We start from the raw sequence: 16,136 nt of genomic DNA on the forward strand, positions 1-16,136 counted from the left end.
GCGTCTTCTCCCTATTTGGCCAGCAGGTGTCGCTGGCCATCCTGTCCTCCCTGTTGTCAGTCTGTAGTGTTTCCCCTGCTCCCTGTCGGCTACATGGACCAACGAGCTGTGCATGTGGCTACTTGTTAAGCCCTCTGTTCTGTGCTCGATTCCTGCCTCCTCTTTTTTTGTATTTTGTTTCATTGGTTTCATCAGTTCTTGTGATTTTGTGGTTTGTTTTCTGTTTTGGTTTCTTGCTTAGTGCCTTGGTTGTATTTTACTTCTCTTTCTTATTTCCTCATTGTTACATTCTGTTTTCCTTGTTTCTTTCAGTTCCTAGTTTCACTGTTTAGTTTCTAAGTTAATTATGCCTGTTCTTGTGCCTGCCCTTGTGTTTACCTGATAACCTCGTTGCCCTGTACCCTCCCAAATTGGTTAATTGTCTGTCTCACTCATGCTGTGTCATTATCCGTTTTAGTATCTGTATTTAAATTCCTGTCTTAGTTTAGTTCCCTGGTGGGTCATTGATGTAGTTGCTGATGTATGTGAGGGATGCCACGATGCCCGAGCCCTGCCCAGGGGAAGTCGCAGCTGGCGCCACTATGCCTGAGCTCTGCCCAGGGGAAGTCGTAGCTGCCACTATGCCCGAACTCTGCCCAGGGGAAGTCGCAGCCACCGCCACAATGCCCGAGCCCTGCCCAGGGGAAGTCGCAGCTGCCGGCGCGATACCCAAGCTTTGCCCAGGGGAAGTCGCAAGTGGCGCCACTATGCCCAAACTCTGCCCAGGGGAAGTCGCAGCCACCGCCACTATGCCTGAGCTCTGCCCAGGGGAAGTCGCAGCCGCCGCCACTATGCCTGAGCTCTGCCCAGGGGAAGTCGCAACCGGCGCCACTATGCCCAAACTCTGCCCAGGGGAAGTTGCAGCCACCACCACAATGCCTGAGCCCTGCCCAGGGGAAGTCGCAGCCGCCGCCACTATGCCTGAGCTCTGCCCAGGGGAAGTCGCAGCTGCCGCCGGAATAGCCCAGCCCTGCCCAGGGGAAGTTGCAGCCACCGCCACAATGCTCGAGCCCTGCCCAGGGGAAGTCGCAAGTGGCGCCACTATGCCCGAGCTCTACCCAGGGGAAGTCGCAGCCGGTGCCACTATGCCCGAGCTCTGCCCAGGGGAAGTCGCAGCCGGTGTCACTATGCCCGAGCTCTACCCAGGGGAAGTCGCAGCCGGTGCCACTATGCCCGAGCTCTGCCCAGGGGAAGTCGCAGCCGGTGCCACGATGCCCGAGCCCTGCCCAGGGGAAGTCGCAAGTGGCGCCACTATGCCCGAGCTCTACCCAGGGGAAGTCGCAGCCGGTGCCACTATGCCCGAACTCTGCCCAGGGGAAGTCGCAGCTGGCGCCACTATGCCCGAGCTCTGCCCAGGGGAAGTCGCAGCCGGTGCCACGATGCCCGAACTCTGCCCAGGGGAAGTCGCAGCCGGCGCCACTATGCCTGAGCTCTGCCCAGGGGAAGTCGCAAGTGGCGCCATTATGCCTGAGCTCTGCCCAGGGGAAGTTGCAAGTGGCGCCACTATGCCAGAACTCTGCCCAGGGGAAGTCGCAGCCACCGCCACAATGCCCGAGCTCTGCCCAGGGGAAGTCGCAGCTGCCGGCGCGATACCCGAGCTCTGCCCAGGGGAAGTTGCAAGTGGTGCCACTATGCCCGAACTCTGCCCAGGGGAAGTCGCAGCCACCGCCACTATGCCTGAGCTCTGCCCACGGGAAGTCGCAACCGGCGCCACTATGCCCAAACTCTGCCCAGGGGAATTCGCAGCCACCGCCACGATACCCGAGCTCTGCCCAGGGGAAGTCGCAGCCGCCGCCACTATGCCTGAGCTCTGCCCAGGGGAAGTCGCAACCGGCGCCACTATGCCCAAACTCTGCCCAGGGGAAGTTGCAGCCACCACCACAATGCCTGAGCCCTGCCCAGGGGAAGTCGCAGCTGCCGCCGCAATACCCCAGCCCTGCCCAGGGGAAGTTGCAGCCACCGCCACAATGCTCGAGCCCTGCCCAGGGGAAGTCGCAAGTGGCGCCACTATGCCCGAGCTCTACCCAGGGGAAGTCGCAGCCGGTGCCACTATGCCCGAACTCTGCCCAGGGGAAGTCGCAGCCGGCGCCACGATGCCCGAGCCCTGCCCAGGGGAAGTCGCAAGTGGCGCCACTATGCCCGAGCTCTACCCAGGGGAAGTCGCAGCCGGTGTCACTATGCCCGAACTCTGCCCAGGGGAAGTCGCAGCCGGCGCCACTATGCCCGAGCTCTGCCCAGGGGAAGTCGCAGCCGGTGCCACTATGCCCGAGCTCTGCCCAGGGGAAGTCGCAGCCGGTGCCACGATGCCCGAGCTCTGCCCAGGGGAAGTCGCAGCCTGTGCCACGATGCCCGAACTCTGCCCAGGGGAAGTCGCAGCCGGTGCCACTATGCCCGAGCTCTGCCCAGGGGAAGTCGCAGCCGGTGCCACTATGCCCGAGCTCTGCCCAGGGGAAGTTCCAGCCGGCGCCACTATGCCCGAGCTCTGCCCAGGGGAAGTCGCAAGTGGCGCCACTATGCCCGAGCTCTACCCAGGGGAAGTCACAGCCGGTGCCACTATGCCCGAACTCTGCCCAGGGGAAGTCGCAGCCAGTGCCACGATGCCCAAACTCTGCCCAGGGGAAGTCGCAGCCGGTGCCACTATGCCCGAGCTCTGCCCAGGGGAAGTCGCAGCCGGTGGCACGATGCCCGAGCTCTGCCCAGGGGAAGTCGCAGCCGGTGCCACGATGCCCAAGCTCTGCCCAGGGGAAGTCGCAGCTGGCCCGATGCCTGAGCCTTGTCTAGGGGAAGTTGCAGCCGCCGCACACTCTCTGCCCAAGTAGACCTTCTGTGATAAGACCCTGAAGGTTGGTGAGGGTTGTGTTGGGGTTGCCTATATTCCCAGAAGGAGGTGTTTCATCTTGCAGGGCACCCTGGATATAATCAAGAGGAGTTGCAGTGCACGACTTGGTGGCAACTCCAGTCTGTACCGGGAATTGAGAAAGACAGCTGTCAGAACTCTGAGGGCAGATTAGGAGTTTAAAGTCCTGGTGCTCCCTGTTTTGCTGTATGACTGTGACACATGGACACTATCCAGTGAGCTGGAATGAAACTGGACTCCTTCAGTACTGTGTCTCTGAAGAATCCTCGGGTACTGCTGGTTTAACTTTGTGTCAAATGAGTGGTTGCTAGAGTCGTCCTGAATGAGGCACATTACATGCATTGTGAGGGAGCGTCAGTTACGGAACTATGGCCATGTGTCACGTTTCCCTGAGGGTGATCCGGTTCGCAGCGGTTGGACCAGGCCAAGGGGATGCCCATATAACACCTGGCTGCGGTAAATAGATGGCCATTTCTGAAGGGTGGGACTGGATCGTGTGTTTGCCTCTAGTTTTGACGCATCAGCGCATGCTCCCCAACCTGACCTAACCTGCCCGATTTGTTCATTCTGCCATTTTGTGACAAACCATATTGACTATATTTGCAGCAAAGTACAGTGGTTGCTTTATTGCTTCGTGAGAACTGGTGTTAATGCTTCCGCTGACTGAAGAAAATCCATTTTAAGCGTTTACTCCATCATCTATTTCCAGTTTTTGGATCAGCATCATTACCTAAGTGTCCAATATCTAAAATATTAGTTTATATATCCATCACTTGAAATTGATGCTATCCAGTGACATTGTATTTTGGCACACCACCACCGTGAGTGGGTACCTAACAAGACCCATAATCATGCACTCAGACACAAGTGCAGGTGCAGAACTTTTATTAAACAGAGAACACAAAGAATCTAAAATCTTAATATCGGGCTTATGAGCATGTACAGTCAGAAATTTCACAAAGCAAAGTTATATGTAGGCTGTGTCCAAATTTAGAGGGTGCATCCTTTAAGGGACGTGGTCTACAAATGTGTAGCCTTTGCAGGCCACGTCCTTCAAAAGTCAAACAGAAAGCATTGTCAAATGGGACAGTCTGGCATACGGATTAACTGTATTACCCTTGAGTCACAAAAGCGCCATTCCTATCGCTGAGCCAGAACACACCCACTTTACCACTGTGTAATAAATCTTGGAACATGTTGGTCTGTAAGGATGCATCAGGTGCATCCTTCACAATTTGGTAAAAGAAGGATGCATTTCTAAACCACATTTGAAGGAGCCTTCGAAATGGGACAGGCTTGTTACACTGCTGTGATGCATTCAGTCTTCATATGCAGCTTTCAAAAGATGCTGTGTCCCTGGACAGAGCTGTGCACTTTGTTGGGCCACAGTCAGCATTTCCAGAGGTAATATGGCAAATCTAATAAAACACCTTAAAAATATGCATCTGACACAACTGTGTACAGTCCAACCCAGGATTTACAACCCCCTTTCCAAACAAGTTGGGACACTGTGTAAAATGTAAATAAAATCAGAATGCCATGATTTACAAATAGGGATGCAACGATACACTGAACTCATGATTCAATACAATTCACGATTTTTTACAGAATGAGCTGCAGACAAATTTATTAAAAAATATTCCTTTATTTGTCTTTCTAAACTGTGCAAAACATATCCTCTTAACAGTGCAACTGAAATTTAATAAAATACTGTTCTAAAAAAATCCCAAATCAAAATAAAGTAAATAAAAATAATAAACTAAGGCTTGCATGTGCAGCTTTTTAGCGTGGTTTGCCCTTTTAATAATCTTCGCTCTGGCGGTGATGAATTGAGCTCACTGTGGTGCCGGTGAACATGTGGAAGCATGTTCGTTGTGCTATTTGTGTATATTATCAGTCTTTTACAATGTTTGCACACAGTTTTTGTCTTGTCTGTGCTTTTCTCGCCGTTTTTGTTTGTGATTACCGGAAAGCTAAAATGCTGCCACACCACTGATTTAAGATTGGGTGGCATGTCCATCCATCCATTTTCTGAAACTGCTTAATCCCAGCTGGGGTCTTGGGGGGGACCGGAGTCTATCCTGAGAATGATGGATGCAGACAGGAACCAACCCTGGGCAGTCGCCAACACACCGTAGGGCACAAACACAATCACAAGGCCAATTTAGACTCACTAATCAACCTGTCCTGTATGCTTTTGATCTGTGGAAGGAAACCGGAGCCCCCGGCGAAAACCCACACAAACACGTGGATAGCATGTGAACTCAGAACAGACAAAAAGGATCCAGGACCTTCTTGCTGTGGCAGCAGTTCACATTCAACATCTGTGATTTCACGTTTGCTCAAGAGAGTCTAGCTGCAGACACCTGTAGAGTGGAGCTCCACCGGAAATACGGCACCTCCACAGGAAACACGTGATTTTTAAGGATGTAAAGTGGAGCTCGGGTTAAGGTGGAGGTGACGTATTTCCAGTGGAGCTCGGGTTAGGGTGGAGGTGACGTATTTCCAGTGGAGCTCGGGTTAGGGTGGAGGTGACGTATTTCCAGTGGAGCTCGGGTTAGGGTGGAGGTGACGTATTTCCAGTGGAGCTCGGGTTAGGGTGGAGGTGACGTATTTCCAGTGGAGCTCAGGTTAGGGTGGAGGTGACATATTTCCAGTGGAGCTCCACTCTAAGGGGTCCGCAGCTGGACCCTTCTCTGTTCACTTGCCATCTCATGTTCAGTCAAAACCAAAAACTGATGTACGACGTCGATGTAAATATGTAGTGACATCTAACGTCGAACTGACGTCGTGAAATCAAATGTAATATTACACCAGTTTTTCTGTTAAGTAAAGTACCGTGAAGTTCTCCTAAAGTTACAATGATTTTCCACATCAGCCGGTTTAAATCGTCACACATTTACATAGATTTTTAACCGATTTGCGATTCATTGTTACATGCCTATTTACAAATCATATAAACCCACATTTCATTTAAAATAAAATGAAGTCAACATATCAGATGTTGAAACTGAATTTTTTTTTGTTTTATGACAAATATATACTCAAATTGAATTTAATTCCAGCAACAAATTAAAAGAAGTTAAGAACCGGGGCAGCAAAAGACTGGAAAGGCTGTGTAATGCTGAAACAAAACACCTGGTTGAATATTTCACAACTAATTAAGTTAATTGGCAATAGGTCGGTAAGTTGATTGGGTATAAAAAAATAGCCTCCCAGAGAGGCAGAGTCTCTATGCAGGAAAGATGGGGAGAGAATCACCACTCTGTGAAAGATTGTGTGGGAAAATTTAAGAAAAATGTTCCTCAGTGTAATATCACAAACCATTTGGGATTTTCATCATCTACAATACATAATGAGCTGTATGCAAGGGACAAGGCCGAAAAACCTGTGTAAAAAAAAAAAAAATGAAATGCTCTTAAGCCATGCGCACGCGAAAGCAAGTCATGCTCGCGAGAAAGTAAAAGCATTTAAATTTTTTGTACAGGTCCCTTCAGGGGCTCCGTAGTATTTCAATTAATAGAATGTGTTAAATTATTATGTGAGCCAGACGCATTACAATGGGCATCGCCAATAAGCATACAAACAAGCAAAATAACCATACGAAAAAGACTATGGTTTGTAGCGATTATAACGGACTGAGTATAACGTTGTGAACAACACTTGCATGATAAGAGCTAGCGCACATGTAGCCTAATTACCACTTGTAGTTGTATCTTAGGTCACTTCCGAAATATCAAAGATGCGAATGAAGGAAAAATGTTGGTACAAATAAAATTATATTGGTGTTTCACCAACATATTTTAACTGCCCCTGTTGTGATCTCATACTAATTACAGATAAGAACAATTATGCCATCTAGTGGACGCTTATGTGTAGCGCAGCAATCCCGATGTACTCAGTTGATTGGCTTAGCTTTCGAAATAGTCAGACGTAATCGCTCCATACAACCACTTGTATTCACTGTATAGCTGATTAGTCTTGCTCAGTGTTATTAACTATTCAGTCATATTATGTGTTACTGAGGCTGTGTCACCAAAGACTGTGTTCCACCATGGTCCACCTAGGAATTCACTATAGCTGCATGGATAAGCACAGTGCAATCTGAATGTAAATAGCACTCAAATGGCGTAGTGAGAAATGGTTCATTGTTGGTGACGGCTACAGAATAGGCCAAATGTGTAAACTGAAGTAGCTTCCAGGCTTTTAATCTCGAAAGGCACCTTCTGCATTTATAGAGGCTGAGACACCTTTATGATCTACAGTGTAACAAGGTTCCATGACGCAGTAAAAATGCCTGGAGGGACATACAGCGTACAGAGGAGAACAAACCGGTATGTCAGGTGTTACAGTATTAATCATCAGCGCTTTAAAACAGCTCAGAGCATGCTGGGGAGGCAGAGGAACCTGTCATGCGAGACTCTACCTGTGACAGCAGAGGCGGGCACCGTAAACATGAAACAGCTGCACTCTTCTAATGGGCTGGCATTTCATTTAAGTATTTGTTTTTTATTGATGTTTTTGCAGAACATATGAAAGAAGGGCCTCAGTAGGTTCAGATTTTTCATCTACCTAAATATCTTACAAATGTTCCTACATACAGAGAGCGGGTTACACTAGTTCAGGACCATAACATCACTTTTCAGGAAGACCGAAACCCTGCAGGCACTGGGACCCATCAGACACAATGCTCTTTAGTTTCAATAAAGCCCTCTCCAGAGAGAGTAATCCGAAGTTCAAAATGCTGGATCATCACATGGTTCATGTACACTTGAGATAGAATATGATTGCACTTCCTGGAACTAATGTTTATTGATATATTTAGAAGGAGGGAATGAATGTTTCAAAATTCAGTTCAGATTAATGTTCTAACATTCATGGTGGTTTCACTAAACCTGTGGTAACTGATGACCTAAATAAACTTAATGACTTAATGGCCGACTCCCTATATGTACACTCACTGACTTATGGACTTTAAGGCATGTTCCTGCTAAATTCATGAGGGCTTAGGGCTGTCCCACTGTCAAGTCATCAAGTGCACCAGAGCTCTCTTCAGTCTTTGCCTGAGGGAATTACCCACAGTTCATAGTATTGTGACATAAAACACAGGGTTACCAGGGGAAGCCTGGAACCTTAAACAGGAAACAAACATTTGTTTTATCACTTATTAAAGCTGTTTTGACAAAAAAACAAGCAAATTGGTTTTTGACAACTACCTTTCGCCTACTCTGCATGGCAAGATCCTTTAACACGCTCAAATTAGGCAGTCGATCCCTTAAGTACCTCGCCTGTGCCGTGAAGAGAGTGCAAGTTTCAAAGTAAAAAGTCCCAAAGAAATGTAAGGAACATTTTGGCATTGCCAAGGTAATGTGATATGTGTCCCATTCCCTTTTATACCATTTTGTACCCTTGTGACCTCTGAGTACTCTAACACTTACCAAGTAACATCAATTAAGTCTGTGAGAGTTCAGGGCATAGGCCTTAGAGGGACTCTGGGAGTGGGCCAATCACTAATAAACTCAGACACATAAATAGCATGCCAAGCAATTTGTCTGCTCCCTTTCCTCCATGCTGTCCTTGCGTATAGACTGCATTTTTTTATGCTTAGGAAGGTTCCTAACTGAGTGAAAAGACCCATGGTAGCCAAAGTAAGAGCTGTTCAAATTCTCTAAAGTGTTACGGGTAGGTACTTCAGTGCTTCCTATCTTATCTGCTTTAGCATAGGATACACTGGACGGCATCCCACAATGCCTTGCAGCAGCAACATTAAAAGTGAGGCGCCATCAGCGCAGATCGCAACAGATCGTAATCCACATATTGACCACAACACAGAAGTCTGTCTTTCATAAAAATGGGATGCGAGACATTTTTAGTCAGATGAAGTTTTTAATTCAACATGTTTGGAACTGAGGAATGATGATATGCAGTGGATTTACAGGCTTAACCATAACATTTTATCATCTATATTTTAACAATTTTCATACAATAACTAGGATGCATTTCAATAAATGTGTGGCTAGGAAGGTGCATGATGGCAGCCCTTCTCAATGTGACAATCATTTTGTTTCAGTTTTGTGACTGGTAACCTATATTCCTTTCAAAATTTCAATTCCAACCTTGGGAATGAAATATTTTTCACCATACTGTCCACATATATTTAACCCGCAGAAAAGAACACTGTAAGAACACAGAGGGCTTTCTCTTCATTTTCGGCATCAGGCTGCACCAATAACACCTTCTGTCACATAATTGTGCAGCCTAGTGTAAGTGCAGCTACATCCCCAAACCCTTATTTGCGCCACCCTCCCTCACTACCTCTCCTTTGCCCCAAAAGTTTTTTTGAATTCCAGATGTTGAAGTGCTGTCCCAATGCCTTAGGTAACGAGTCACTGAGGGCCTATTTTTCATTTTTACAGATTTTTCAATTTCCCTTCAGTGACACCCATGAAGGATGTAGCATAAACGTTTCTAATTCAGCAATGATTCCATAAACACAGGCCGAGCCCGGTAGGTCATCAAGGATGCTAATGTGTCCTGATACGAGTGTGAGGGACAGGGAGTGAGGGAGCCATCAAAAAACTGTTTGGGGATGAAGCCTTATTCTCTTAGCACCGAATTGTCTGTTCCTAACTCCACTGCAGTTTGCTGAGCTCCAATTTCTCAGAGAAAGTAGTACAAATGAACAGTTTAACCAGTGACATAGAGAGGAGAACACATGGTTAGTTCAAGTCAGCAGGAGAAATTTTATTAAAGATAACAACAAGAACAAAATATACAAGGTGATTATTGTGGGGGATAATCCACTAACATGTATTAATGCACATATTCATTTGATACTGATGTGCTGGTAATATACAATCTGATTTTTAAAACGTCTTTCAAAACAAATCGTCTATTCTGCTGCTAGTATTTCCCGGCAACGGAACTATTGAGTTGCCATGATCCGCCATTCCTGTAAAAAAAATGGTCGATTTGAGGAAACGGAGTTCATGAGACTCTATCTTTCTGAATGGACTTCCGTTTCAATATTCAAGAATAATTTATAACAATTGACTGAAAAGGGCTCCAGTTTACGCTCATGTTTATATAAAGTTTACAATATAATAATGTATTAGTTTAACGATTTATATTACCAAAGCAAATGAATACATGAAAGAAAGAGAAAGAAAGAAATAAGAAAAGAGAAAGAAAGAAAAGAGAAAGAAAGAAAACATCTCGTGTTATTTAGGACTCGGCGGTATTGACCTTACCATGCAGCTGGTTAAAAGTATGGGCTTTACGTTGAACATGTAATATACAATAAGACCTTTATTGCGACTGTTCATAGAACAACGAATACTGGAGTGCTGCTAAACGAGTTAAGTAAAAACATGAAATTGAAAAGTGCCAACAACAAAGAAACAATACACATATAAGCTTACACTCAGCCTAGGTATAAACATACACACGTGGAATATACATAAGTAATGTACATTTTAACAGCCGTAATGCGCATAAACACGAGAGAAATCTCTCTGCCTCTTCTGGGGACCAGTTTCGGCTGTGATCTGTCGGTTCACGTTTATGTGTGTGTACGTACACGCAGACAAACACATGCACGAACAAAGTTTGCTCTCCTCCCTTCTCCTCTCCTCCCCCGCTGCCCCTGAACCCAGCTTCGCTCGTTCACTTCCTGCTCCTGTCAGCCGACGCCACTCGGCCGTATTGTTCCTGAAAAGTGAAGCATCGCTGATTAAAAAAAAAAGAGGGAGACCAGCTCTTCAGCAGCAAGGTGAGTTATGTGAGCGGCATGTCCGACCCAGTCTCTGCCTGTCGGACTTTTTAAAACGGACCGAACTTAAGGCGGGCTGGCGTGCGAGTTTTCCTTGCCTTCATGGGTAAGGCCGGCCATGTCCGTGGCGTACAGGGTGTACAAAAAGCGCACTGGCAGCCACACCTGAAGGGTACGTTAGAAGTGCGGCTGGAGCACAGTGTGATACCAGGAGACTGTCTTCATTCCCGGAAATGAACCCTGAGCTGCGCTCACTAAAGCTCGTTTTATTTTCAGGACTCGTGTGTTATAATATAGCTATGTTTTAGAGCATTTTCTGATGTTTTAAAACCAAAAGCCATCACGTTCAGATATGTGACAAACTCCACAGACAACCGAACTATAGGCACGGTCACAGTTTTCATTGCCTTCTTCCACAGATGTCTCTGCATGAGCACAACAGCGCCTCCTGTCTACCAATAACGGCAATAGCCTGGACATCTAACAGCGGCACTTGCCCAAAGGACTTCAGCATAGTAAGCTATGCGGTGTGCGTGGGAATTGCTGGGAGAGAAGTAGGGAGGTGTGAGATGGGCAGCTAGGCAGTGTCCTAGAGCCCATTGGGGAAGTTGGTGGCACAGGAGGTAGTGCTTTCGTTCGGCAACTGGAGGGTTGCAGGTTCGAGCCCTGGTTCCTCCTGACCCCATCAAAGTGTCCTTGAGCAAGACACTGAACCCCAAATTGCTCCCGGTGAGCAGGTTGGCACCTTGCATGGCAGCCTCCGCCACCGTTGTGTGGATGGGTGAATGTGAAGCATAAAATGTAAAGCGCTTTGACTACTTGTAGGAGTAGAAAAGCGCTATATAAATGCAGTCCATTTACCATTTACCCATTGGGCAGGAGGGGACACAGCCAAAATCATGAAAAACATCATATTCATGTATTTAATTTATGAATAAGAATAATTACACAAAATTAAAAGTTATACAGAAGACATTAATTTAAAATATATGCAGGCAGAAACATGACTAGCTTTAGCCATAGGCAGAACAGGCAGTTGCCTTGGGCCCCTGAATTACCTGTGCTGGGGAAGTGAAACAGTCATCAGTTTTCTTATTAGCTAGTAAAGCTTTGCAAAAGGCCCCCAAAAATGTAGATGTGGCCATGGGTATATGGATGGGACTTTGTAACTCGCTTTTACAGAATGAGGAGTGGATCATTACATTTATTCATGTGGCTTGGATTTTAATAATGAATTGCATTTGTTTGTGTACTACTTCAAACTGCTACTTGGTCTGCTTTATGAGATGAGCACCCCCACCAAGTTGGGAAGAAAGTACGATTTATCTGCTTTCAGAAAACGTGTTAACCAAACAAGAATGTAGGAGTTGTGAGGCTCTGAACTTACATGCTACACTTTATTCACACTTTTTTATATAGCGCCTTTCACAACAGAGTCATCCCAGGATGGGTGTGTTGTGATACATTCCTGCATCATTTATACAGAATAATTGAAAAACAGGAAAAAGACACAGTACTTTTTAGGCTGTTTTTATGAAAAAATCCGATTGGTATGTAGTTTCAATAAGTTCAGAGGCTCACACATGGTGATGCGAAGGCTGTTATTTGAAATGGAATGACCCAAACATAACGCCCCCATTTCTTCTCCATTCTCAGATCAGCACGACCCAAGACGGTGGGGCAGCAAACTTTGTGCGTGGCTTTGGGAAGTCTGGGTACTTCCTGTGTTACAGCAAGGTCAGTAATGTGCCACCACCTTTATAATCAGTCAAGAATCAACCCCTCCCTGTGCTGTAGTTCTAGCTATATCTGACCCACTTGGCACTCTGAGTTAATTGTTCCAGCAGTTTACCTCAGTATGGGTCTATCTGCCTGTATAGTACAGAACCTGATTTCTATTCCTGCTCTTTCCCTTGATATAGGTTTATCTGACTGTATAGTACAGCCTCTGGTGTCTGTTCCCGCTGTTTACTTCAGTATAGGTCTATCGAGTGTATAGTACAGCCTCTGGTGTCTCCTTACCCAGAATGCTGCGGGAGGAAATGTAGTAGCAGATATCCAGGTGATTTCAGAAAAGGAGACCATTCCACATGGGTACTGCTACATACCAGAATATATGGAATCGAGTGAGTACAGAAGTATAAAGTTAATCTCTGTTTGGCTAAGCTTAGGATTGCAGCACTTTTACACTCTCTTTGTTCCAGAGACCTCTGTGTGGAAGAAGAAGCGTGTCTGTGTGCGCCTCGTACCCCTGGGCAGTGTGGAGATGGCTGTAGCTGACATCCGGGTGACGGCCAAGAGCAGAGTGATGCTGCAGCACTACACCTGCCTGGGGTTCGTAGGCCTCTCTCGCACGTGTCTGTGTGTCTGTCAGCGGGCAAACAGAGTCTCCCTCCTGTAAACAATACTGACTATGATTTCACACTCCAACCGAACCGGCAAACGCCTGCCAAGTGCTGTGTGTGTTTTTGAAAAAGAGGAATTTTCCCTTGCGGTGACATTTTAAAGGTTTATTATTGTGATGGAAACATTCTCCCCAAAACTCTTCTTTGGGTTTATGAAAACATTTATACACACACCTTCCAAGATGGCTGTCTTACAGTCATAGAGATAAATGCATACTCCATGCGCACCAGTCATTGTTATTCTCGCACACAAACCACACTGCGCCTCCCCCCACCCCCACAAGCAGCCCTTCTCTCTTATAAGGCTGAGCTGGTGCTGTGCTTTTCAGTGACATCCATGGCTATATCATCTGGTGTAAGAAGGGCCATGTGTCCAGCCCCGTGCCGGAAGCCAAACCACGCAGGGTCACCTTGGACATCCGGACACTGTCTCTGGACCAGCCATTGCCTCTGAGGCCAAGGTAACGGCATCTGCACCAATGAGTCCTTCACAGGTGCTGAGACCCATGTGAGCCCATAGGCCCCAGGGAGGCAGGCAGCAAATTAAAGGTAATACAGATCATAAAGCCCCCCAGGGAGTCCCCAGCTCTACTCATTTTAGACAGTCAGTGATATAGTACCGTACCGTAGGTAATAGGTGATACTGCCCTCTGCTGGATAGGACATGTAGATAATACTCAAAGATGCCCCCTGCACATCTCCCTGTCTCACCTCCATAGTAATGGCCCACCTGCACTCCCAGCTACAAAGATTAGCCGCCGACGTAGTAATCTTGAGAAAAACGATGTATTGGACAGTGTCTATGACAGCAGCAACACCTTCTCTATATCCGGTAAGTGTGTGCGCACTGCTTGGTTTTATATGGAAGCTCATTTGCAGGGCTGTTGCTCACCAGGACACTTGTTTTCCACTTGACGATACCTGTTACTACAAGAAGAGAGGCTTACATTTCCTTTGAATGTCTGTAACTTTTGTTGCATTTCCAGTCTGACATTGAAACATATCTGCAGGTTAGTGTGCCATGCCTGTGAGCAGAAGGTCACTGGCTCAAATCCCAGGGTTAGCACTGTGATTTCACTGTGATTTCACTGTGGCTGGCTGGCTGACCCTGCTTTCTCAAACGTACATCGCTTTGGATAAAAGCATCCACTAAAGAAATTAAATCTTTAATTCCGCTTTTTCCTGTCTCTTGTGCTCCCTAGCCATGGATGGCGTTCCCTTTGCCCTGCACCCCAAGTTTGAGGCACAACCCAATGAAACAGTGAGTACCATGCAGCATTGCAAAGCTTCACTGCTTCATGCTCACGGCTTCTACAGCTGGGCCCTTGAACCAGTACACCTTTAGGCTTCCAGCCCATGTCCGTAACCACTTAAGCACTGTCCATAAGCACCAGTGTGTGCTTCTCATGGATGGCACAGAAGATATGCTCTGAGCCAGTAGAAGGTTCATGTGCTGCTGTCTCAGGCCAATGCATGCTCCTGTGAGGTCGGCCTGCTGTGGGCAGGCTGCAGGCCTGCTTCTCCCACTCGCGTCTAATACATGCACATGTAAGCAGCTGTCCTTCATATCTGCTCTGCTGCTCTGCGTCTATACTGCTGCTACTGAGCCTGCCAGTGCTTCAGCGCCTTGATTTCACTGAGGACGCTGCATGTGGTCATATAGAGAAGACCACAACAATGGTGAACGCTCATTCTGTCTCCTAGGTCTCAGGAAACGCTATGAAAGATATCCGCATTAAGTCAGTGCAGGAGATCGAGAACGAGGTGAGTGTCAAAAGTGGCCGACGGCGCAGAATCAAAAACGCAACTAACTGTCTGTGCGCAGCAAGCAGCTAATGATCTGTCTGTTGTGTGGCAGTACAACTACACCTTTGCAGTGGAGGAGTCTGCAGCAAATCGAGCTCACCCTTAAGATCTCAGGCTCACCTATGAAGACCTACCTGCACCTTTTTCTTACACCAAACCCTCTCTTTTGTAAACACTTTATAACTTGTGCACTACATACATACCTGCCATTGACCTCATTCAGGCCTGTTACTTGCATACTGGTGAAGACAGGTGCTGCACTTCGACACAGACAAAGCATCTCACAGTTAGGTAACATCCTGACAGAATAGGCACCTTAACAGCCGAAATCGTGCTATATTTTGGTATTATGATTTTTATTTATCTTGTTTTTAAAAAAAATGGGATAACTGTGCAAGGTAAATTCTTGTTTTGTTTGTAGTGCATATTGTTCATTAAATGATTTGATGGTGGATTTATCAAACTGCCAGGTGAAGAGGACAATAATTCTTTATTTTTGCATGTTTTTATTGTTCATCCAGTCAGGCATGATGGATCATTATCCAGAATTAAAGCTGCTTTCTGTTGTATCTTTCATCTTGACTATTTTCCATTTTGTCCTCAGTTGTAAGAAGTACAGTTATTTTGTAAAAGTTTAAATGATCTAAATGTGTCTGCTGATCTGTCATTACAGCAGTAAGGGACAGAATGCCGTTTATGTGGGGCACAGCTGGAGCCCCCGCTAAAGGGAGCCAGTCCCTTAAGCTGCACTCAGACCCGGGGAGGCTCACTGACATACTGAAATTCACCTTTTAACTTGTCAGTCGTGTGCATTCTTGCTCTATATAAATATTGTGCTTCATTTCAGTTTTATTCCGTTTCAGTGCTTAGCTTATTTCTTTTTGTGTATTTATTACTCCCTTGAAAATAAATGCTTTGAATTATTTAACAGTGTGGATTTGATTGAAGGCATTGTGAAGCATCTCAATATGATGACGATGAGAGCAGGAGAGTTGGGATCTCCACTCTCTCCATTGGGCTGTTTTTCAGTTTGTGAAGGTACATACTCAGCTCTGCTCTCCTCCTCACCCCAGTTTCGCCTCAGCCTCGTCTCTGCTCTCCTCCTCACCCCAGTTTCGCCTCAGCCTCGTCTCTGCTCTCCTCCTCACCCCAGTTTCGCCTCAGCCTCGTCTCTGCTCTCCTCCTCACCCCAGTTTCGCCTCAGCCTCGTCTCTGCTCTCCTTCTCACCCCTGTACTGCCTGGCCTCGTCTCTGCTCT

At 46.7% G+C, this 16,136-nt stretch overlaps 1 protein-coding gene across 1 annotated transcript; it reads left to right on the plus strand.

The window, feature by feature from the left end:
- The first annotated feature begins 10,527 nt into the window (after positions 1-10,527).
- On the plus strand, positions 10,528-15,806 carry mvb12a (multivesicular body subunit 12A). Its single transcript, XM_049013483.1, has 10 exons — positions 10,528-10,667; positions 11,087-11,182; positions 12,324-12,404; positions 12,694-12,793; positions 12,872-13,001; positions 13,402-13,533; positions 13,792-13,904; positions 14,275-14,333; positions 14,777-14,836; positions 14,931-15,806. Exons 2-10 carry the CDS (start codon positions 11,087-11,089, stop codon positions 14,982-14,984), a joined length of 825 nt encoding a protein of 274 aa, XP_048869440.1. The 5' UTR covers positions 10,528-10,667; the 3' UTR covers positions 14,985-15,806.
- Positions 15,807-16,136: the final 330 nt, after the last annotated feature.

The sequence above is a fragment of the Brienomyrus brachyistius genome, chromosome 5, assembly GCF_023856365.1.
Source record: "Brienomyrus brachyistius isolate T26 chromosome 5, BBRACH_0.4, whole genome shotgun sequence".
NCBI lineage: Eukaryota > Metazoa > Chordata > Actinopteri > Osteoglossiformes > Mormyridae > Brienomyrus > Brienomyrus brachyistius.